Source organism: Oncorhynchus keta, chromosome 37 (assembly GCF_023373465.1).
Source record: "Oncorhynchus keta strain PuntledgeMale-10-30-2019 chromosome 37, Oket_V2, whole genome shotgun sequence".
Classification (NCBI taxonomy): domain Eukaryota; kingdom Metazoa; phylum Chordata; class Actinopteri; order Salmoniformes; family Salmonidae; genus Oncorhynchus; species Oncorhynchus keta.
The window spans coordinates 29,029,847-29,054,759 of NC_068457.1; the positions used below are offsets into that span (position 1 = coordinate 29,029,847).

At 48.9% G+C, this 24,913-nt stretch overlaps 1 protein-coding gene across 1 annotated transcript; it reads right to left on the reverse strand.

Moving 5' to 3' along the window:
• Positions 1–679: 679 nt before the first annotated feature.
• On the reverse strand, positions 680–17,298 carry LOC127916870 (DCN1-like protein 2). Its single transcript, XM_052500201.1, has 5 exons — positions 16,284–17,298; positions 15,871–16,001; positions 5,884–5,966; positions 4,553–4,649; positions 680–4,198 (listed from the first exon to the last, which is right to left on the reverse strand). Exons 1-5 carry the CDS (start codon positions 16,571–16,573, stop codon positions 4,119–4,121), a joined length of 681 nt encoding a protein of 226 aa, XP_052356161.1. The 5' UTR covers positions 16,574–17,298; the 3' UTR covers positions 680–4,118.
• Between the last annotated feature and the right edge of the window lie 7,615 nt (positions 17,299–24,913).

A 24,913-nucleotide genomic window follows, 5' to 3' on the forward strand; every position in this document is an offset into this window, starting at 1 on the left:
AGGGCTGGAGGGTTAGAGGGCTGGAGGGTTAGAGGGCTGGGGGGTTAGAGGACTGGGGGGTTAGAGGACTGGGGGGTTAGAGGGCTGGGGGGTTAGAGGGCTGGGGGGTTAGAGGGCTGGGGGGTTAGAGGACTAGGGGGTTAGAGGGCTGGGGGTTAGAGGACTGGGGGGTTAGAGGACTGGGGGGGTTAGATGACTGGAGGGTTAGAGGGCTGGGGGGTTAGAGGGCTGGGGGTTAGAGGGCTGGGGGGATGGATGGTAGGCTCTGCATCAGATGGACCAGTAGGTCTAGTGTTGAGACCCCTTCCTTCCTTCCCTCCCCACTGGGGCAGGATAAGACTGGTGTGTTATTCAGCCCCCCTCCCTTGTTACCCCTCATCACCTCTAAACCCTCTCTCATCCTCACCAACAACAAATCAACCCCCTCTGCCTCAACCCCTCCCTCACAACTCCCCCCCCCCTCCCTCACAACCCCCTCCTCATCCTTAACCTTTGCACCTAAACTGTCCCTAAAAGCCTCCCACCCTCTCATTCTCAACGGCGCTGCCCGTGCGCTCACAGACGCCATAATGGGACAGAGATAACGTTGTGATCTCTAAACATCTCTGTGTTTGGGGCACATTCTCTGTGATGCACTAATCTTTATGAAACTTTCAACAGAACAGATGGATCCAAAGTCTCGTTCCATTTTTTTTTTGTTAAAAAACAACATGCTTTATTGACGGGACCTTCAGTTGTTCAAAACAAAGTCATGTAGAACGATGACAAATGTTTTAAATGCTCTTTCTTTTCTCTCAGTGAAAATAATAGTGAATATGAGTAAAGCTCAGACGGTCAACACACTGGACACTCTCTCAGCGCGTACCGTAGTGTAGGAAGTTCAGAGGACGTCTCTCTCTCTCTTCCATAGTCTCTGTCTTCTCCTGTCGGTACACATCAACACTGAACAGAATGTTTTCATTCCCCCCCCCCCCCAGATGTGAGTGCAATTGTCTAAGAACATGTGGCATAACAAGTGTAACTTAAAACATACCTCCCAAATAGCACCCTGTTCCCTACATAGTGCACAACGTTAAGGTGCCATTTGGGAGACAGACGAGGCGCAGCCCAAAATCTGATTCCAGAGAATGAAGCAGAACTCCTGTTACCTGCTGCATTAGAGGATGTCTGTTACTGAGATGTTCCGTGTGTCTGTGTGTGTAGTAGCTAGTTGACATGTCTCAGTCTGGTCTGATGATGTACTATAACCACACACACACAGAGACAGAGACAGAGAGAGAGAGAGACAGAGAGAGAGACAGACAGAGAGAGAGACAGAGAGAGAGACAGAGACAGAGACAGAGAGAGAGAGAGAGAGAGAGAGACAGAGAGAGAGAGAGAGAGAGAGAGAGAGAGACAGAGACAGAGACAGAGACAGAGACAGAGAGAGAGAGAGAGAGAGAGAGACAGAGAGAGAGACAGAGAGAGAGACAGAGAGAGAGACAGAGAGAGAGACAGAGAGAGAGACAGAGAGAGAGACAGAGAGAGAGACAGAGAGAGAGACAGAGAGAGACACAGAGACAGAGACAGAGACAGAGACAGAGACAGAGAGAGCGAGAGAGAGTGTGTAGTAGACGTGTCTCAGTCTGGTCTGATGATGTGCTCTAACATTCACTTCACTGGGCTGGCTAGCAGTAACCCATGACGACCAACCAAAACAACACAAACAACTGAAACGGTTTAAAAACAAAGAACTGGGGGGTGTTGACAAGCATTTCGCTGCACCTGCAATAACATCTGCTAAACACGTGTATGTGACCAATAACATTAGACTTGATTTAAACTGCTGATGTAGACTGAATACGATTCATAGATTCAACTATGAACTATATACAGTGTTGTAGACTGAATACGATTCATAGATTCAACTATGAACTATATACAGTGTTGTAGACTGAATACGATTCATAGATTCAACTATGAACAGTGTTGTAGACTGAATATGATTAAACTATGAACTTTATACAGTGTTGTAGACTGAATATGATTCAACTATGAACTTTATACAGTGTTGTAGACTGAATACGATTCATAGATTCAACTATATACAGTGTTATAGACTGAATATGATTCATAGACTGAACTATGAACAGTGTTGTAGACTGAATATGATTCATAGACTGAACTTCCTGTGCTGTTGCTTGTGAAATAAAATAACTGCCAGACCAACAGTCTCTGGTGATGTGACCAGTTACAAACAAACCAACTCAAATCAAACAGAAAGGAGACATGGCGCATCCCAAATGGGCAAACCTGTTCCCTATAATAGTGCACTACTTTTTTTTACCAGTACTATACAGGGAATAGGGTACAGTTTGGGACACGGATTAGAAATCTGTGGACCTCGTACGTATTTCAAATACTTCTTCCTCTCTCTCTCACGATTATAAATGTCATCGTGTCTTCTTTATATTGTATCCTATTCATTATTCTAAAATGGTATTTCTATACATGAATCCTATGGTCACAGTCTGTTCCAACTGTAGCCATAGTATTTCTGCTGGTGTTGAGCTTTAAAGCATGCTGCTCTGTCGGTTCTATCTGAATACCAACGTGGATCTGAACTGGGCCTGTATTCCTAAAGCGTCTCAGAGTAGGTCCTCTCTGGTCCTCTCACTATGATCTAAAAGGCTAACCTGATCCCAGATCAGCACTAGGATCTGGTCCTCTCTCTAGTATTCATTATTATCTAAAAGGCAAACCTGATCCCAGATCAGCACTAGGATCTGGTCTTCTCTCTAGTATTCATTATTATCTAAAAGGCTAAACTGATCCCAGGTCAGCACTCCTACTCTCAGACGCTTTGTGGATATAGACCCTGAACCTCACACATATTAACAACAAAACTGACCCAACTTTTACGCTTTAGATTGAAATGGAAGCAGAACATCACACTGACGTTGGATTGGATGAGGACATTGGATGACGACCACACCCCTCACCTCTGATTCGATGAGAAGAAACTCAATGATAATAATAAAAAAAGAGTTGTTGTTCCTCCTCCGTCCAGCCGCTTAACGCTCAACCAGAAACACATGCAGAACCTCCGAGCTCCTAGTTCATCCACCAGGGGGCCGGCAGAGATGTCTTACTACTGTGGGTTCAGACCACAGGAGGTTGGTGGCACCTTCATTGGGGAGGACAGGTTCGTGGTAATGACTGGATCTGAATCAGTGGAATGGTATCAAATACATCAAACACCTGGTTTCCATGGTTTCCAGGTGTTTGATGCTGTTCCATTCGCTCCTTTCCAGACATTATGATGAGCCGTCCTCCTCTCAGCAGCCTCCACTAGATCAAATATCACACCATTCTGTCTGTCTGCTGCAGAGAGCAAACCGTCCTCCTCTCAGCAGCCCCCACTAGATCAAATATCACACCATTCTGTCTGTCTGCTGCAGAGAGCAAACCGTCCTCCTCTCAGCAGCCTCCACTAGATCAAATATCACACCATTCTGTCTGTCTGCTGCAGAGAGCAAACCGTCCTCCTCTCAGCAGCCTCCACTAGATCAAATATCACACCATTCTGTCTGTCTGCTGCAGAGAGCAAACCGTCCTCCTCTCAGCAGCCTCCACTAGATCAAATATCACACCATTCTGTCTGTCTGCTGCAGAGAGCAAACCGTCCTCCTCTCTCTGCCGTTCTGTTTATTCTCCCTGGTCGTTCTTTAGTAAGGAGGGGGCGGGGTCGGGGGGGGCTGCAGCTAGGGGGGGTGGGACCAGAGCACCAGTTCTAGAATCTATAGACACGCCCACTGATCTGATGGTGGCTGGTGTATGGGTACTGTAGTCGTTGGCCGATCAGTCTGATCCAGCTAGCCAATGGGAGCAGAGCTCATAGCTCCGCGACGATCCCACCCCCTGCTAACAGCCCGCCTCCCGGAGTGACTCAGTCCCAAAACAAAGAAAAAGATAACTTCCTCTTCCTGTTGTTGTTTTCCTTCTCTCCGATTGGCTGTCATGTCGCTCCCCGGCCCCTGATTGGCAGCTCAGTCTCACAAACTTGGACAGTCTTGTAGAAGTCTCTTTTTGGCTGGTGTGTATAAAATCGTCAGCCCCTGCTGGGAACTGGGTATGACCTATATGGTTTTACGCTTGCCCCCTGTCACGATTGGCCGGGCAAATTCCACAAAGTCGTCGATGAGGACAGGCCAAGCTCCTGAGTGGGCAGAAAAGGGTCACATGATTAGCTGCATGGTAAGTGATTGGCAGAAATGTTTTAATAGGTGATTAGTAGGTAGAAGTCAAGTCCCAATCCCTAACTGATGACTCCAGGTCAGACCTTAGTCATACGCCTAGTGGTTATGGATGTGGGGGTAGAGGAATCCTGGATCTGAGGTCAGGGTGGACAGGGTGTGGATTAGTGTATGTTTTATTGGTCCTACAGAAATGTTTGTCTGCGTTTCAAATGGCACCCTAATCCGTATCTAGTTCACTATGGGCCCTGGTCAAAAGTAGAGCACAGGAAAAGGTGCCATTTGGGACCCATCCTTAATAGGTGGTTATATCTCACCTTCCTCGTCGTAGTTGGACATGTCGTCTGCGATCATGTTGCCAAAGTCCAGTAGCAGGTTCCACGTGTCTTTGGGGATCGACCAGATATGATGCTCCTGCATTAATCACACAGATAGATGACATCAGAGATTATGATGCTCCTGCGTTAATCACACAGATAGATGACATCAGAGATTATGATGCTCCTGCGTTAATCACACAGATAGATGACATCAGAGATTATGATGCTCCTGCATTAATCACACAGATAGATGACATCAGAGATTATGATGCTCCTGCATTAATCACACAGATAGATGACATCAGAGATTATGATGCTCCTGCATTAATCACACAGATAGATGACATCAGAGATTATGATGCTCCTGCATTAATCACACAGATAGATGACATCAGAGATTATGATGCTCCTGCATTAATCACACAGATAGATGACATCAGAGATTATGATGCTCCTGCATTAATCACAGATAGATAGATGACATCAGAGATTATGATGCTCCTGCATTAATCACACAGATAGATGACATCAGAGATTATGATGCTCCTGCATTAATCACACAGATAGATGACATCAGAGATTATGATGCTCCTGCATTAATCACACAGATAGATGACATCAGAGATTATGATGCTCCTGCATTAATCACACAGATAGATGACATCAGAGATTATGATGCTCCTGCATTAATCACACAGATAGATGACATCAGAGATTATGATGCTCCTGCATTAATCACACAGATAGATGACATCAGAGATTATGATGCTCCTGCATTAATCACACAGATAGATGACATCAGAGATTATGATGCTCCTGCATTAATCACACAGATAGATGACATCAGAGATTATGATGCTCCTGCATTAATCACACAGATAGATGACATCAGAGATTATGATGCTCCTGCATTAATCACACAGATAGATGACATCAGAGATTATGATGCTCCTGCATTAATCACACAGATAGATGACATCAGAGATTATGATGCTCCTGCACACAGATAGATGACATCAGAGATTATGATAATCACACAGATAGATGACATCAGAGATTATGATGCTCCTGCATTAATCACACAGATAGATGACATCAGAGATTGATGCTCCTGCATTAATCACACAGATAGATGACATCAGAGATTATGATGCTCCTGCATTAATCACACAGATAGATGACATCAGAGATTATGATGCTCCTGCATTAATCACACAGATAGATGACATCACCAGAGACTATCAACACATGGAGGAAACACCCAGACTCTGTCCAGAGTAGTATATTATTTAGGGAATAGCCATTAATACAGACTGACATCCACTCACCAATAGAAACCTGTTCCAGAGGTCCAGGAACTTGAATCGACCAGTTAGAACCAGGTTCCAGTAGGCCACAGCCATCTCCAGGTCTGATACAGAGAGTAGAGGGGTTAATAACACCATCAGTAGACTAGTCATCTCCAGGTCTGATACAGAGAGTAGAGGGGTTAGTAACACCATCAGTAGACTAGTCATCTCCAGGTCTGATACAGAGAGTAGAGGGGTTAGTAACACCATCAGTAGACTACAGTCATCTCCAGGTCTGATATAGACAGTAGAGGGGTTAGTAACACCATCAGTAGACTACAGTCATCTCCAGGTCTGATATAGAGAGTAGAGGGGTTAGTAACACCATCAGTAGACTAGTCATCTCCAGGTCTGATACAGAGAGTAGATGGGTTAGTAACACCATCAGTAGACTAGTCATCTCCAGGTCTGATATACGTTGGTGTTACTAACCCCTGCTGCAACCCCCGTATGGACTCGGGAGAGGAGAAGGTCGAGAGCTGTGCGTCCTCCGAAACACAACCCAACCAAGCCGCACTGCTTCTTGACACAATGCCCACTTAACCCGGAAGCCAGCCGCACCAATGTGTCGGAGGAAACACAGTACAACTGGCGACCGTGTCAGCGTGCACTGCACCCGGCCCGCCACAGGAGTCACTAGAGCACGATGGGAAATGGACATCCCGGGCCGACCAAACCCTCCCCTAACCCAGACGACGCTGGGCCTATTGTGTGCTGCCTCATGAGTCTCCCGGTCGCAGCCGGCTACGACACAGCCTGGGATCGAATCCGGGTCTGTAGTGACGCCTCAACACTGCGATGCAGTGCCTTGGAAAGCTGCGCCACTCGGGAGGGTGTTATGTTTTTCTGTTGTTTCTATGGAGTCGGAATAGTTTGATAACATAACTGCTGACCTTGGAGTTAGTGTGTGAACGAATGAGAGAGCAACAGAGATAGAGAGAGAGAGCTACAGAGAGAGTGAGAGCGACAGAGAGAGAGAGAGAGCGACAGAGAAAGAGAGAGAGAGAGCGACAGAGATAAAGAGAGAGAGCGAGCGACAGAGACAAAGAGAGAGAGCGAGCGACAGAGACAAAGAGAGAGAGCGGCGACAGAGACAAAGAGAGAGAGCGACGACAGAGACAAAGAGAGAGAGCTCCAGCGACAGAGACAGAGAGAGAGAGAGCGACAGAGACAAAGAGAGAGAGAGAGCGACAGAGACAAAGAGAGAGAGCGACAGAGACAAAGAGAGAGAGCGAGCGACAGAGAAAGAGAGAGAGCGAGCGACAAAGAGAGAGAGAGAGCGACAGAGATAGAGAGAGAGCGACAGAGAGAGAGAGCGACAGAGAGAGAGAGCGACAGAGATAGAGAGAGCGACAGAGACAAAGAGAGAGAGAGAGAGAGAGCGACAGAGACAAAGAGAGAGAGAGAGAGACAGAGACAAAGAGAGAGAGAGCGACAGAGATAGAGAGAGCGACAGAGATAGAGAGAGCGACAGAGAGAGAGAGCGACAGAGAGAGAGAGCGACAGAGATAGAGAGAGCGACAGAGACAAAGAGAGAGAGATAGAGAGAGAGCGACAGAGACAGAGAGAGAGAGAGAGCGACAGAGACAAAGAGAGAGAGAGCGACAGAGACAAAGAGAGAGAGATAGAGAGAGAGCGACAGAGACAGAGAGAGAGAGAGCGACAGAGACAAAGAGAGAGAGAGAGCGACAGAGAGAGAGAGCGACAGAGACAGAGAGAGAGAGAGCGACAGAGATAAAGAGAGAGAGAGCGACAGAGACAAAGAGAGAGAGAGCGACAGAGATAAAGAGAGAGCGACAGAGATAAAGAGAGAGAGAGAGCGACAGAGACAAAGAGAGAGCGACAGAGATAAAGAGAGAGAGAGAGACGACAGAGACAAAGAGAAAGCGACAGAGACAAAGAGAGAGCGACACAGACAAAGAGAGAGAGAGCGACACAGACAAAGAGAGAGAGAGCGACACAGACAAAGAGAGAGCGACAGAGATAAAGAGAGAGAGAGCGACAGAGATAAAGAGAGAGAGAGCGACACAGACAAAGAGAGAGCGACAGAGATAAAGAGAGAGAGAGCGACAGAGACAAAGAGAGAGCGACAGAGATAAAGAGAGAGCGACACAGACAAAGAGAGAGCGACACAGACAAAGAGAGAGCGACAGAGATAAAGAGAGAGAGAGCGACAGAGATAAAGAGAGAGCGACACAGACAAAGAGAGAGCGACAGAGATAAAGAGAGAGAGAGAGCGACAGAGACAAAGAGAGAGCGACAGAGACAAAGAGAGAGCGACAGAGACAAAGAGAGAGAGAGCGAGAGAGACAAAGAGAGAGAGAGCGACAGAGATAAAGAGAGAGAGCGACAGAGACAAAGAGAGAGCGACAGAGACAAAGAGAGAGAGAGAGCGACAGAGACAGAGAGAGAGCGACAGAGACAAAGAGAGAGAGAGAGCGACAGAGACAAAGAGAGAGAGAGAGAGCGACAGAGACAAAGAGAGAGAGAGAGAGCGACAGAGATAAAGAGAGAGAGAGAGAGCGACAGAGAGAAGAGAGCGACAGAGACAAAGAGAGAGAGAGAGAGAGCGACAGAGACAAAGAGAGAGAGAGAGAGCGACAGAGACAAAGAGAGAGAGAGAGCGACAGAGACAAAGAGAGAGAGAGAGAGCGACAGAGACAAAGAGAGAGAGAGAGAGAGCGACAGAGACAAAGAGAGAGAGAGAGAGCGACAGAGACAAAGAGAGAGAGAGCGACAGAGACAAAGAGAGAGCGACAGAGACAAAGAGAGCGACAGAGATAAAGAGAGAGAGCGACAGAGACAAAGAGAGAGAGAGAGCGACAGAGACAAAGAGAGAGAGAGAGAGACAGAGACAAAGAGAGAGAGAGAGAGCGACAGAGACAGAGAGAGAGCGACAGAGATAGAGAGAGAGCGACAGAGACAAAGAGAGAGAGAGAGAGAGCGACAGAGACAAAGAGAGAGAGAGAGACAGAGAGATAAGAGAGCGACAGAGACAAAGAGAGAGAGAGAGCGACAGAGACAAAGAGAGAGAGAGAGCGACAGAGACAAAGAGAGAGAGAGAGAGCGACAGAGACAAAGAGAGAGAGAGAGAGCGACAGAGACAAAGAGAGAGAGAGAGAGCGACAGAGACAAAGAGAGAGAGAGAGAGAGCGACAGAGACAAAGAGAGAGAGAGAGAGCGACAGAGACAAAGAGAGAGAGAGAGCGACAGAGACAAAGAGAGAGAGAGCGACAGAGATAAAGAGAGAGAGAGAGAGCGACAGATAAGAGAGAGAGAGAGAGAGCGACAGAGATAGAGAGAGCGACAGAGACAAAGAGAGAGAGAGAGCGACAGAGATAAAGAGAGAGCGACAGAGACAAAGAGAGAGAGAGAGCGACAAAGAGAGAGAGAGAGCTACAGAGATAATGAGAGAGAGAGAGCTACAGAGACAAAGAGAGAGCGACAGAGACAAAGAGAGAGAGAGAGCGACAGAGATAAAGAGAGAGAGAGAGAGAGCTACAGAGACAAAGAGAGAGAGAGAGCGACAGAGATAAAGAGAGAGAGAGAGCGACAGAGATAAAGAGAGAGAGAGAGCGACAGAGATAAAGAGAGAGAGAGAGAGCTACAGAGATAAAGAGAGAGAGAGAGCGACAGAGATAAAGAGAGAGAGAGAGAGCGACAGAGATAAAGAGAGAGAGAGAGCGACAGAGACAAAGAGAGAGAGAGAGAGCGACAGAGACAAAGAGAGAGAGAGAGCGACAAAGAGAGAGAGAGAGCTACAGAGATAATGAGAGAGAGAGAGCTACAGAGACAAAGAGAGAGCGACAGAGACAAAGAGAGAGAGAGAGCGACAGAGACAAAGAGAGAGAGAGAGCGACAGAGATAAAGAGAGAGAGAGAGAGAGAGAGAGAGAGAGACAAAGAGAGAGAGAGAGCGACAGAGACAAAGAGAGATAATGAGAGAGAGAGAGCTACAGAGACAAAGAGAGAGCGACAGAGACAAAGAGAGAGAGAGAGAGAGACAGAGAGAGAGAGAGAGAGAGAGAGAGAGAGAGAGAGACAGAGACAAAGACAAAGAGAGAGAGAGAGAGAGAGCGACAGAGATAAAGAGAGAGAGAGAGAGCGACAGAGATAGAGAGAGCGACAGAGACAAAGAGAGAGAGAGAGAGAGAGCGACAGAGATAAAGAGAGAGAGAGAGACGACAGAGATAGAGAGAGAGAGAGAGAGAGCGACAGCGACAGAGAGAGAAAAGAGAGACAAAGAGAGAGAGCGACAGAGACAAAGAGAGAGAGAGAGAGCGACAGAGACAAAGAGAGAGAGAGAGCGACAGAGATAAAGAGAGAGAGCGACAGAGACAAAGAGAGAGAGAGAGAGAAAGAGAGAGAGAGAGAGAGAGAGAGAGAGAGAGAGAGAGAGAGAGAGAGAGAGAGAGAGAGAGAGAGAGAGAGAGAGAGAGAGAGAGAGAGAGAGAGAGAGAGACAGAGATAAAGAGAGAGAGAGAGAGCGACAGAGACAAAGAGAGAGAGAGAGCGACAGAGATAAAGAGAGAGAGAGAGCGACAGAGATAGAGAGAGCGATAGAGACAAAGAGAGAGAGAGAGAGAGAGCGACAGAGACAAAGAGAGAGAGAGAGCGACAGAGATAAAGAGAGAGAGAGAGCGACAGAGAGAGAGAGAGAGAGAGAGAGAGCGACAGAGACAAAGAGAGAGAGAGAGAGCGACAGAGACAAAGAGAGAGAGAGAGAGCGACAGAGATAGAGAGAGCGACAGAGACAAAGAGAGAGAGAGAGCGACAGAGACAAAGAGAGAGAGAGAGCGACAGAGATAAAGAGAGAGCGAGAGACAAAGAGAGAGAGAGAGCGACAGAGATAGAGAGCGACAGAGATAGAGAGCGACAGAGACAAAGAGAGAGAGAGCGACAAAGAGAGAGAGAGAGCTACAGAGATAATGAGAGAGAGAGCTACAGAGACAAAGAGAGAGAGCGACAGAGACAAAGAGAGAGAGAGAGCGACAGAGATAGAGAGAGAGCTACAGAGTCAAAGAGAGAGCTACAGAGATAAAGAGAGAGAGCTACAGAGACAAAGAGAGAGAGAGAGAGCGACAGAGACAAAGAGAGAGAGAGGGCGACAGAGACAAAGAGAGAGAGAGAGCGACAGAGACAAAGAGAGAGAGAGAGCGACAGAGACAAAGACAAAGAGAGAGAGAGAGAGACAGAGATAAAGAGAGAGAGAGAGCGACAGAGATAGAGAGAGAGATAGAGACAAAGAGAGAGAGAGAGAGAGAGCGACAGAGATAAAGAGAGAGAGAGCGACAGAGATAGAGAGAGAGAGAGAGAGAGAGAGATACAGAGACAAAGAGAGAGAGAGAGAGAGAGAGCGACAGAGACAAAGAGAGAGAGAGAGCGACAGAGACAAAGAGAGAGAGAGAGCGACAGAGACAAAGAGAGAGAGAGAGCGACAGAGACAAAGAGAGAGAGAGAGCGACAGAGATAGAGAGAGAGCGACAGAGACAAAGAGAGAGAGAGAGATAAAGAGAGAGAGAGAGAGAGAGAGAGAGAGAGAGAGAGAGAGAGAGAGAGAGAGAGCGACAGAGATAAAGAGAGAGAGAGAGAGCGACAGAGACAAAGACAAAGAGAGAGAGAGAGCGACAGAGATAAAGAGAGAGAGAGAGAGCGACAGAGATAAAGAGAGAGAGAGAGACGACAGAGATAGAGAGAGCGATAGAGACAAAGAGAGAGAGAGAGAGATAGAGAGCGACAGAGACAAAGAGAGAGAGAGAGCGACAGAGATAAAGAGAGAGAGAGCGACAGAGATAGAGAGAGAGAGAGAGAGCGACAGAGACAAAGAGAGAGAGAGAGAGCGACAGAGACAAAGAGAGAGAGAGAGAGCGACAGAGATAGAGAGAGAGCGACAGAGACAAAGAGAGAGAGAGAGCGACAGAGACAAAGAGAGAGAGAGAGCGACAGAGATAAAGAGAGAGCGACAGAGACAAAGAGAGAGAGAGAGCGACAGAGATAGAGAGAGCGACAGAGACAAAGAGAGAGAGAGCGACAAAGAGAGAGAGAGAGCTACAGAGATAATGAGAGAGAGAGCTACAGAGACAAAGAGAGAGCGACAGAGACAAAGAGAGAGAGAGAGAGCGACAGAGATAGAGAGAGAGCTACAGAGTCAAAGAGAGAGCTACAGAGATAAAGAGAGAGAGCTACAGAGACAAAGAGAGAGAGAGAGCGACAGAGACAAAGAGAGAGAGAGGGGCGACAGAGACAAAGAGAGAGAGAGAGCAGACAGAGACAAAGAGAGAGAGAGAGAGAGAGACGACAGAGACAAAGAGAGAGAGAGAGAGAGAGAGAGAGAGAGCGACAGAGACAAAGAGAGAGAGAGAGAGAGAGAGAGAGAGAGAGAGAGAGAGAGAGAGAGAGAGAGAGAGAGAGAGAGAGAGAGCGACAGAGATAAAGAGAGAGAGCTGACAGAGACAAAGAGAGAGAGAGAGAGAGAGAGAGCGACAGAGACAAAGAGAGAGAGAGAGAGAGAGAGAGAGAGAGAGAGGCAAAGAGAGAGAGAGAGAGAGAGAGAGAGAGAGAGAGAGAGAGAGAGCGACAGAGATAAAGAGAGAGAGCGACAGAGAAAGAGAGAGAGAGAGAGCGACAGAGACAAAGAGAGAGAGAGAGCGACAGAGACAAAGAGAGAGCGACAGAGAAAGAGATTGAGGGGGTGGCATTTAGGCATTTAGGGCCGGGACCAGTATCACCATAGTCGTTAGTATCAAACATGAAAACAAAACACGTTGTCATCCAGAGTCGTATTTAACTTGTTGAGAAAACAGCCCTGATGTTGGAATCAAACATCATTATGTTGTCATCCAGAGTCACATGAACATGTATTTATGACCCAGATATAGAACATGTATTTATGACCCAGATATAGAACATGTATTTATGACCCAGATATAGAACATGTATTTATGACCCAGATATAGAACACTACGTCTTACACACAGCAGGTTATTAAAGGACCAAAGAGTTGTCTGCTTCCTGTTTTCATTTTTGCCACATGGAAAATGTACTGTGATACTGGTATCATCACAGCCCTAGTGACATTACAGTCTCCGACAGAGTTACAGAGAGAGAGAGACATTACAGTGTCTGACAGAGAGTTACAGAGAGAGAGAGACATTACAGTGTCTGACAGAGAGTTACAGAGAGAGAGAGACATTACAGTGTCTGACAGAGAGTTACAGAGAGAGAGACATTACAGTGTCTGACAGAGAGTTACACAGAGAGAGACATTACAGTGTCTGACAGAGAGTTACAGAGAGAGAGAGAGAGAGAGAGACATTACAGTGTCTGACAGAGACAGAGAGAGACATTACAGTGTCTGACAGAGAGAGAGAGAGAGAGACATTACAGTGTCTGACAGAGTTACAGAGAGAGAGAGAGAGAGAGAGACATTACAGTCTCCGACAGAGTTGCAGAGAGAGAGACATTACAGTGTCTGACAGAGAGTTAGAGAGAGAGAGAGAGAGAGTTACATTACAGTGTCTGACAGAGAGTTACAGAGAGAGAGAGAGAGAGAGACATTACAGTGTCTGACAGAGAGTTACAGAGAGAGAGACATTACAGTGTCTGACAGAGAGTTACAGAGAGAGAGAGAGACATTACAGTGTCTGACAGAGAGTTACAGAGAGAGAGAGACATTACAGTGTCTGACAGAGAGTTACAGAGAGAGAGACATTACAGTGTCTGACAGAGTTACAGAGAGAGAGAGAGACATTACAGTGTCTGACAGAGAGTTACAGAGAGAGAGACATTACAGTGTCTGACAGAGAGTTACAGAGAGAGAGACATTACAGTGTCTGACAGAGAGTTACAGAGAGAGAGAGAGAGACATTACAGTGTCTGACAGAGAGTTACAGAGAGAGAGAGAGACATTACAGTGTCTGACAGAGAGTTACAGAGAGAGAGACATTACAGTGTCTGACAGAGAGTTACAGAGAGAGAGAGACATTACAGTGTCTGACAGAGAGTTACAGAGAGAGAGAGACATTACAGTGTCTGACAGACAGAGAGAGAGAGAGACATTACAGTGTCTGACAGAGAGTTACAGAGAGAGAGAGAGACATTACAGTGTCTGACAGAGAGTTACAGAGAGAGAGAGACATTACAGTGTCTGACAGAGAGTTACAGAGAGAGACATTACAGTGTCTGACAGAGAGTTACAGAGAGAGAGAGAGAGAGACATTACAGTGTCTGACAGAGTTACAGAGAGAGAGAGAGACATTAGTGTCTGACAGAGAGTTAGAGAGAGAGAGACATTACAGTGTCTGACAGAGAGTTACAGAGAGAGAGAGAGACATTAGTGTCTGACAGAGAGTTACAGAGAGAGAGAGACATTACAGTGTCTGACAGAGAGTTACAGAGAGAGAGAGAGAGAGTGTCTGACAGAGAGTTACAGAGAGAGAGAGACATTACAGTGTCTGACAGAGAGAGAGACATTACAGTGTCTGACAGAGAGTTACAGAGAGAGAGAGAGACATTACAGTGTCTGACAGAGAGTTACAGAGAGAGACATTACAGTGTCTGACAGAGAGTTACAGAGAGAGAGAGAGACATTACAGTGTCTGACAGAGAGTTAGAGAGAGAGAGAGTGAGAGAGAGAGAGAGAGACATTACAGTGTCTGACAGAGAGTTACAGAGAGAGAGAGAGACATTACAGTGTCTGACAGAGAGTTACAGAGAGAGAGAGACATTACAGTCAGGTGAGTTTTGACAAAGGGCCCTACTGTTGTTCCAGGAACTTAGCTGGGTCACCCACTCCGGTCGTCATAACAACACAGACCAGCAGAAACAACAACCAGAACAAAGTGGTCCCATCCGGGGAATCCCATGGGTGGTGTCTCAAACGGCACACAGTTCCCTAAATAGTGCACTAGTGAGTGGGCCCATAGGGCTCTGGTCAGAAGTAGTGACTATGCAGGGAGTTCCCTAAATAGTGGACTAGTGGGCCCATAGGGCTCTGGTCAGAAGTAGTGACTATACAGGGAATAGAGCTCTATTTGGAACCCACCCTGGTCTCTGTTTAGCTTGATAGGTGATCTATCCATAAACCTGTTATTACACAGTAACAGTACACTAACTGTCAGACTCCAGGCCCTCTCCTCAGCATGGCTCACAGAACAGCAGTAGTCCAACTCGAGGCAGTGTTGTGAAGGAGGAGCTCTTCACTTACCTGGAAGGACAAGTCCTTGTTTTCCATCTAAAAGCCATTGTTCCTGTTTGCTGCCGGGCTGCTACTGACTGAGACAGAACTACATGACACCGCTGATGCCAAACCACCATAGTGATCTACCAATGTTCCCCAGGAGGAATTCAACACCAGGGTTAGGAAAACTACACCAGGGTGAAAGACCTTCTCCTCAAACACAGTGCTGGACCAACCACGGTTTGACTAAACCTCTCTGTCTGGATACAATATTTACCAGAACCTCTGTTCATTCACCGGAACCTCTGTTCATTCACCGGAACCTCTGTTCATTCATTCCCCGGAACCTCTGTTCATTCATTCACCGGAACCTCTGTTCATTCATTCACGAACCTCTGTTCATTCATTCACCGGAACCTCTGTTCATTCATTCACCGGAACCTCTGTTCATTCATTCCCCGGAACCTCTGTTCATTCATTCCCGGAACCTCTGTTCATTCATTCCCCGGAACCTCTGTTCATTCATTCATTCCCCGGAACCTCTGTTCATTCATTCCCCCGAACCTCTGTTCATTCATTCACCGGAACCTCTGTTCATTCATTCACCGAACCTCTGTTCATTCATTCACCGAACCTCTGTTCATTCATTCACCAGAACCTCTGTTCATTCATTCACCGAACCTCTGTTCATTCATTCACCGGAACCTCTGTTCATTCACCAGAACCTCTGTTCATTCACCAGAACCTCTGTGCAGAACTTTTCTCCAGAACGATATGTAAAATACGTACCTAGTCCCTTCTGTCCAGGGTTCTTGGCGAAGTTGAAGGTGAACTGATAGAAGTCTTTAAACTTGGCCGTGTCTTTGACTTCCTGTTCTAGTCTGGGGAGCAGAGCCTTCAGCTTCTCTGGACTGTCACAGCTAGGGGGAGCACACACACACACACACACACACACACACACACACACACACACACACACACACACACACACACACACACACACACACACACACACACACACACACACACACACACACACACACACACTCTTATTGGAGTCCAGCTAATACCTGCCCGACCTCCGTTTCAAAATGTTTAGTTGTCCAATAACAACATTTGCTGTCATTCAAAATGTCCATCCTACTGAGCAGCGAACACAACTGCGTGGCGCAGAGAGATGACATCACAGAAAGCTAGCTCACCCCAGCTCGGCCATGCCGTCGAGGAACTCCTTCCTGCTGAACTCACACTGTGTGGCGGCACGGAACTTCCAGGCCACCACCAGAACACTCCTACTGGCCGGGTCCAGGGTGAGGTCATCACAGAACTGCTGGATCCCATCGATACCGATCTTATTGTCATCCTGGGGGTCTGGAGAGGAACAACACTGAGACAGGACTACAACACAGAGCTGGTCCATTACACATCCTGGGGGTCTGGAGAGGAACAACACTGAGACAGGACTACAACACAGAGCTGGTCCATTACACATCCTGGGGGTCTGGAGAGGAACAACACTGAGACAGGACTACAACACAGAGCTGGTACATTACACATCCTGGGGGTCTGGAGAGGAACAACACTGAGACAGGACTACAACACAGAGCTGGTCCATTACACATCCTGGGGGTCTGGAGAGGAACAACACTGAGACAGGACTACAACACAGAGCTGGTCCATTACACATCCTGGGGGTCTGGAGAGGAACAACACTGAGACAGGACTACAACACAGAGCTGGTCCATTACACATCCTGGGGGTCTGGAGAGGAACAACACTGAGACAGGACTACAACACAGAGCTGGTCCATTACACATCCTGGGGGTCTGGAGAGGAACAACACTGAGACAGGACTACAACACAGAGCTGGTCCATTACACATCCTGGGGGTCTGGAGAGGAACAACACTGAGACAGGACTACAACACAGAGCTGGTCCATTACACATCCTGGGGGTCTGGAGAGGAACAACACTGAGACAGGACTACAACACAGAGCTGGTCCATTACACATCCTGGGGGTCTGGAGAGGAACAACACTGAGACAGGACTACAACACAGAGCTGGTACATTACACATCCTGGGGGTCTGGAGAGGAACAACACTGAGACAGGACTACAACACAGAGCTGGTCCATTACACATCCTGGGGGTCTGGAGAGGAACAACACTGAGACAGGACTACAACACAGAGCTGGTCCATTACACATCCTGGGGTCTGGAGAGGAACAACACTGAGACAGGACTACAACACAGAGCTGGTCCATTACACATCCTGGGGGTCTGGAGAGGAACAACACTGAGACAGGACTACAACACAGAGCTGGTCCATTACACATCCTGGGGGTCTGGAGAGGAACAACACTGAGACAGGACTACAACACAGAGCTGGTACATTACACATCCTGGGGGTCTGGAGAGGAACAACACTGAGACAGGACTACAACACAGAGCTGGTCCATTACACATCCTGGGGGTCTGGAGAGGAACAACACTGAGACAGGACTACAACACAGAGCTGGTCCATTACACATCCTGGGGGTCTGGAGAGGAACAACACTGAGACAGGACTACAACACAGAGCTGGTACATTACACATCCTGGGGGTCTGGAGAGGAACAACACTGAGACAGGACTACAACACAGAGCTGGTCCATTACACATCCTGGGGGTCTGGAGAGGAACAACACTGAGACAGGACTACAACACAGAGCTGGTCCATTACACATCCTGGGGGTCTGGAGAGGAACAACACTGAGACAGGACTACAACACAGAGCTGGTACATTACACATCCTGGGGGTCTGGAGAGGAACAACACTGAGACAGGACTACAACACAGAGCTGGTCCATTACACATCCTGGGGGTCTGGAGAGGAACAACACTGAGACAGGACTACAACACAGAGCTGGTCCATTACACATCCTGGGGGTCTGGAGAGGAACAACACTGAGACAGGACTACAACACAGAGCTGGTCCATTACACATCCTGGGGGTCTGGAGAGGAACAACACTGAGACAGGACTACAACACAGAGCTGGTCCATTACACATCCTGGGGGTCTGGAGAGGAACAACACTGAGACAGGACTACAACACAGAGCTGGTACATTACACATCCTGGGGGTCTGGAGAGGAACAACACTGAGACAGGACTACAACACAGAGCTGGTACATTACACATCCTGGGGTCTGGAGAGGAACAACACTGAGACAGGACTACAACACAGAGCTGGTCCATTACACATCCTGGGGGTCTGGAGAGGAACAACACTGAGACAGGACTACAACACAGAGCTGGTCCATTACACATCCTGGGGGTCTGGAGAGGAACAACACTGAGACAGGACTACAACACAGAGCTGGTCCATTACACATCCTGGGGGTCTGGAGAGGAACAACACTGAGACAGGACTACAACACAGAGCTGGTACATTACACATCCTGGGGGTCTGGAGAGGAACAACACTGAGACAGGACTACAACACAGAGCTGGTCCATTACACATCCTGGGGGTCTGGAGAGGAACAACACTGAGACAGGACTACAACACAGAGCTGGTACATTACACATCCTGGGGGTCTGGAGAGGAACAACACTGAGACAGGACTACAACACAGAGCTGGTCCATTACACATCCTGGGGGTCTGGGGAGGAACAACACTGAGACAGGACTACAACACAGAGCTGGTCCATTACACAACACACAGGACTCATTAAATGTTTCTTTGTTCTGGAGAGGAACAACACTGTACACAGGACTACAACACAGAGCTGGTCCATTACACATCCTGGGGGTCTGGAGAGGAACAACACTGAGACAGGACTACAACACAGAGCTGGTCCAGTACACACCTGATCTGGAGAACACACTCCACCTACAACCAGAGCTGGTCCAGTACACATCCTGGGGGTCTGGAAGGAACAACACTGAGACAGGACTACAACACAGAGCTGGTCCATTACACATCCTGATCTGGAGAAACAACACTGAGACAGGACTACAACACAGAGCTGGTCCACATCCTGGGGGTCTGGAGTAACAACACTGTGATCAGGACTAAACACAGAGCTGGTCCATTACACATCCTCCAGTAACACACTGATCAGGACTACAACACAGAGCTGGTCCATTACACATCCTCTGGAGAGGAACAACACTGAGACAGTACAACACAGAGCTGGTACATTACACATCCTGGGGGTCTGGAGAGGAACACACTGAGACAGGACTACAACACAGAGCTGGTCCATTACCTCCTGGGGGTCTGGAGTACACACTGTGACAGGACACAACACAGAGCTGGTCCAGTACACACCTGATCTAACACTCTCCACCTCTCCTCTCCAGTACACACCTGATCATAACACTCTCCACCTCTCCAGTACACACCTGATCATAACACTCTCTCCCCTCTACACACCTGATCCATTACACTCAGTACACACCTGATCATAACACTCTCCACCTCTCCCCTCCAGTACACACCTGATCTAACACAACCTCTCAGTACACACTGATCCACTCTCCACTCCCTCTCCAGTACACACCTGATCCTAACACTGAGACAGGACTCCACCTCTCTCCCTCCCAGTACACACCTGATCTAACACTCTCCACTCTCCTCTCCCAGTACACCTGATCCACACTCTCCCAGGACTCCAGTACACACCTGATCATTCCACTCTCCCCTCTCAGTACACACCTGATCACTAACACTCTCCACCTCTCCCTCTCCAGTACACACCTGATCTAACACTCTCTCACACTCTCCCAGGACTCCAGTACACACCTGATCTGGTAACACTTCACACCCTCTCTGGAGTACACACCTGATCATAACACTCTCCACCTCTCCCTCTCCAGTACACACCTGATCTGGAGTACACACAACCACCTCTCCCCTCTACAGTACAGACCTGATCCTAACACTCCCACCTCTCTCCCAGTACACACCTGATCCTAACACTCTCCACAGAGCTCCCCTCCCAGTACACACCTGGGGGTCTCTCCCCTCTCCAGTACACACCTGATCCTACACTCTCCACCTCTCCCTCCAGTACACACCTGATCCATAACACTCTCCACCTCTCCCCTCTGGAGTACACACACTGATCATAACACTCTCCACCTCTCCCTCTCCAGTACACACCTGATCCTAACACTCTCCACCTCTCCCAGTACACACCTGATCCTAACACTCTCCACCTCTCCCTCCCAGTACACACCTGATCCTAACACTCTCCACCTCTCCCTCAGTACACACCTGATCTAACACTCTCCACCTCTCCCCTGAGTACAGTACACACCTGATCCTAACACTCTCCACCTCTCCCCTCTCCCAGTACACACCTGATCATAACACTCTCCACCTCTCCCCTCCCCAGTACACACCTGATCTAACACTCCCTCTAACACACTCCACCTCTCCCCCTCTCCAGTACACACCTGATCCTAACACTCTCCACCTCTCCCTCCCCAGTACACACCTGATCATAACACTCTCCACCTCTCCCTCTCCAGTACACACCTGATCATAACACTCTCCACCTCTCCAGTACACACCTGATCATAACACTCTCCACCTCTCCCTCTCCAGTACACACCTGATCCTAACACTCTCCCCTCTCCAGTACACACCTGATCTAACACTCTCCACCCTCCCTCTCCAGTACACACCTGATCATAACACTCTCCACCTCTCCCTCTCCAGTACACACCTGATCATAACACTCTCCACCTCTCCCTCCAGTACACACCTGATCATAACACTCTCCACCTCCCCTCTCCAGTACACACCTGATCATAACACTCTCCACCTCTCCAGTACACACCTGATCATAACACTCTCCACCTCTCCTCTCCAGTACACACCTGATCATAACACTCTCCACCTCTCCCTCTCCAGTACACACCTGATCATAACACTCTCCACCTCTCCCCTCCCCAGTACACACCTGATCATAACACTCTCCACCTCTCCCTCTCCAGTACACACCTGATCATAACACTCTCCACCTCTCCCCTCCCAGTACACACCTGATCATAACACTCTCCACCTCTCCCCTCCAGTACACAGTACACACCTGATCTCCCCTCTCCAGTAACACTCTCCACCTCTCCACCTCCCCAGTACACACCTGATCATAACACTCTCCACCTCTCCAGTACACACCTGATCCTAACACTCTCCACCTCTCCCTCTCCAGTACACACCTGATCTCCCCTCTCCAGTACACTCTCCACCTCTCCCTCCCCTCCCAGTACACACCTGATCATAACACTCTCCACCTCCCCTCCCAGTACACACCTGATCATAACACTCTCCACCTCTCCCTCTCCAGTACACACCTGATCATAACACTCTCCACCTCTCCCTCCCCAGTACACACCTGATCATAACACTCTCCACCTCTCCAGTACACACCTGATCATAACACTCTCCACCTCTCCCTCTCCAGTACACACCTGATCATAACACTCTCCACCTCTCCCCTCTCCAGTACACACCTGATCATAACACTCTCCAGTACCTCTCCCCTCTCAGTACACACCTGATCATAACACTCTCCACCTCTCCCTCTCCAGTACACACCTGATCCTAACACTCTCCACCTCTCCCTCTCCAGTACACACCTGATCATAACACTCTCCACCTCTCCCCAGTACACACCTGATCATAACACTCTCCACCTCTCCCCTCTCCAGTACACACCTGATCCTAACACTCTCCACCTCTCCCCTCTCCAGTACACACCTGATCATAACACACTCCACCTCTCCCCTCCCCAGTACACACCTGATCATAACACTCTCCACCTCTCCAGTACACACCTGATCCTAACACACTCCACCTCTCCCCTCCCAGTACACACCTGATCCTAACACTCTCCACCTCTCCCTCTCCAGTACACACCTGATCCTAACACTCTCCACCTCTCCCCTCTCCAGTACACACCTGATCCTAACACTCTCCACCTCTCCCCTCTCCAGTACACACCTGATCCTAACACTCTCCACCTCTCCCCTCTCCAGTACACACCTGATCCTAACACTCTCCACCTCTCCCCTCTCCAGTACACACCTGATCCTAACACTCTCCACCTCTCCCCTCTCCAGTACACACCTGATCCTAACACTCTCCACCTCTCCCCTCTCCAGTACACACCTGATCCTAACACTCTCCACCTCTCCCCTCTCCAGTACACACCTGATCATAACACTCTCCACCTCTCCCCTCCCCAGTACACACCTGATCCTAACACTCTCCACCTCTCCCCTCCCCAGTACACACCTGATCATAACACTCTCCACCTCTCCCCTCTCCAGTACACACCTGATCCTAACACTCTCCACCTCTCCCCTCCAGTACACACCTGATCATAACACTCTCCACCTCTCCCCTCTCCAGTACACACCTGATCCTAACACTCTCCACCTCCACACACCTGATCATAACACTCTCCTCCCCCAGTACACACCTGATCCTAACACTCTCCACCTCTCCCTCCAGTACACACCTGATCATAACACTCTCCACCTCTCCCTCTCTCCAGTACACACCTGATCATAACACTCTCCACCTCCCCTCTCCAGTACACACCTGATCCTAACACTCTCCACCTCTCCCTCTCCAGTACACACCTGATCATAACACTCTCCACCTCTCCCCTCCCCAGTACACACCTGATCCTAACACTCTCCACCTCTCCCCTCTCCAGTACACACCTGATCATAACACTCTCCACCTCTCCCCTCCCAGTACACACCTGATCATAACACTCTCCACCTCTCCAGTACACACCTGATCCTAACACTCTCCACCTCTCCCCTCTCCAGTACACACCTGATCCTAACACTCTCCACCTCTCCCCTCTCCAGTACACACCTGATCCTAACACTCTCCACCTCTCCCTCCCCAGTACACACCTGATCCTAACACTCTCCACCTCTCCCAGTACACACCTGATCCTAACACTCTCCACCTCTCCCCTCTCCAGTACACACCTGATCATAACACTCTCCACCTCTCCCCTCCAGTACACACCTGATCCTAACACTCTCCACCTCTCCAGTACACACCTGATCATAACACTCTCCACCTCTCCCCTCTCCAGTACACACCTGATCCTAACACTCTCCACCTCCCCAGTACACACCTGATCCTAACACTCTCCACCTCTCCCTCAGTACACACCTGATCCTAACACACTTCCACCTCCCCAGTACACACCTGATCCTAACACTCTCCACCTCTCCCCTCCCCAGTACACACCTGATCATAACACTCTCCACCTCTCCAGTACACACCTGATCCTAACACTCTCCACCTCTCCCCTCCCCAGTACACACCTGATCATAACACTCTCCACCTCTCCCCTCCCAGTACACACCTGATCATAACACTCTCCACCTCTCCAGTACACACCTGATCCTAACACTCTCCACCTCTCCAGTACACACCTGATCCTAACACTCTCCACCTCTCCCCTCTCCAGTACACACCTGATCCTAACACTCTCCCTCCTCCCCAGTACACACCTGATCCTAACACTCTCCACCTCTCCCCTCCCAGTACACACCTGATCACTAACACTCTCCACCTCTCCCCAGTACACACCTGATCCTAACACTCTCCACCTCCCCCTCTCCAGTACACACCTGATCATAACACTCTCCACCTCCCCTCTCCAGTACACACCTGATCATAACACTCTCCACCTCTCCCTCTCCAGTACACACCTGATCATAACACTCTCCACCTCTCCCTCTCCAGTACACACCTGATCATAACACTCTCCACCTCTCCCTCCTCCAGTACACACCTGATCCTAACACTCTCCACCTCTCCCTCTCCAGTACACACCTGATCATAACACTCTCCACCTCTCCCTCTCCAGTACACACCTGATCATAACACTCTCCACCTCTCCCTCTCCAGTACACACCTGATCATAACACTCTCCACCTCTCCTCCCAGTACACACCTGATCATAACACTCTCCACCTCTCCAGTACACACCTGATCCTAACACTCTCCACCTCTCCCTCTCCAGTACACACCTGATCCTAACACTCTCCACCTCTCCCCTCCCAGTACACACCTGATCCTAACACTCTCCACCTCTCCCTCCCCAGTACACACCTGATCATAACACTCTCCACCTCTCCCCTCCCAGTACACACCTGATCCTAACACTCTTCCACCTCTCCCTCCCCAGTACACACCTGATCATAACACTCCCACCTCTCCCCTCCCCAGTACACACCTGATCCTAACACTCTCCACCTCTCCCCTCTCCAGTACACACCTGATCCTAACACTCTCCACCTCTCCCTCCCCAGTACACACCTGATCCTAACACTCTCCACCTCTCCCTCAGTACACACCTGATCATAACACTCTCCACCTCCCCTCCCCAGTACACACCTGATCCTAACACTCTCCACCTCTCCAGTACACACCTGATCATAACACTCTCCACCTCTCCCCCCCAGTACACACCTGATCATAACACTCTCCACCTCTCCCTCCCCAGTACACACCTGATCATAACACTCTCCACCTCTCCCTCCCCAGTACACACCTGATCATAACACTCTCCACCTCTCCCTCCCAGTACACACCTGATCCTAACACTCTCCACCTCTCCCCTCCCCAGTACACACCTGATCATAACACTCTCCACCTCTCACCTCCCCAGTACACACCTGATCCTAACACTCTCCACCTCTCCCCCTCTCCCAGTACACACCTGATCCTAACACTCTCCACCTCTCCCCTCCCCAGTACACACCTGATCCTAACACTCTCCACCTCCCCAGTACACACCT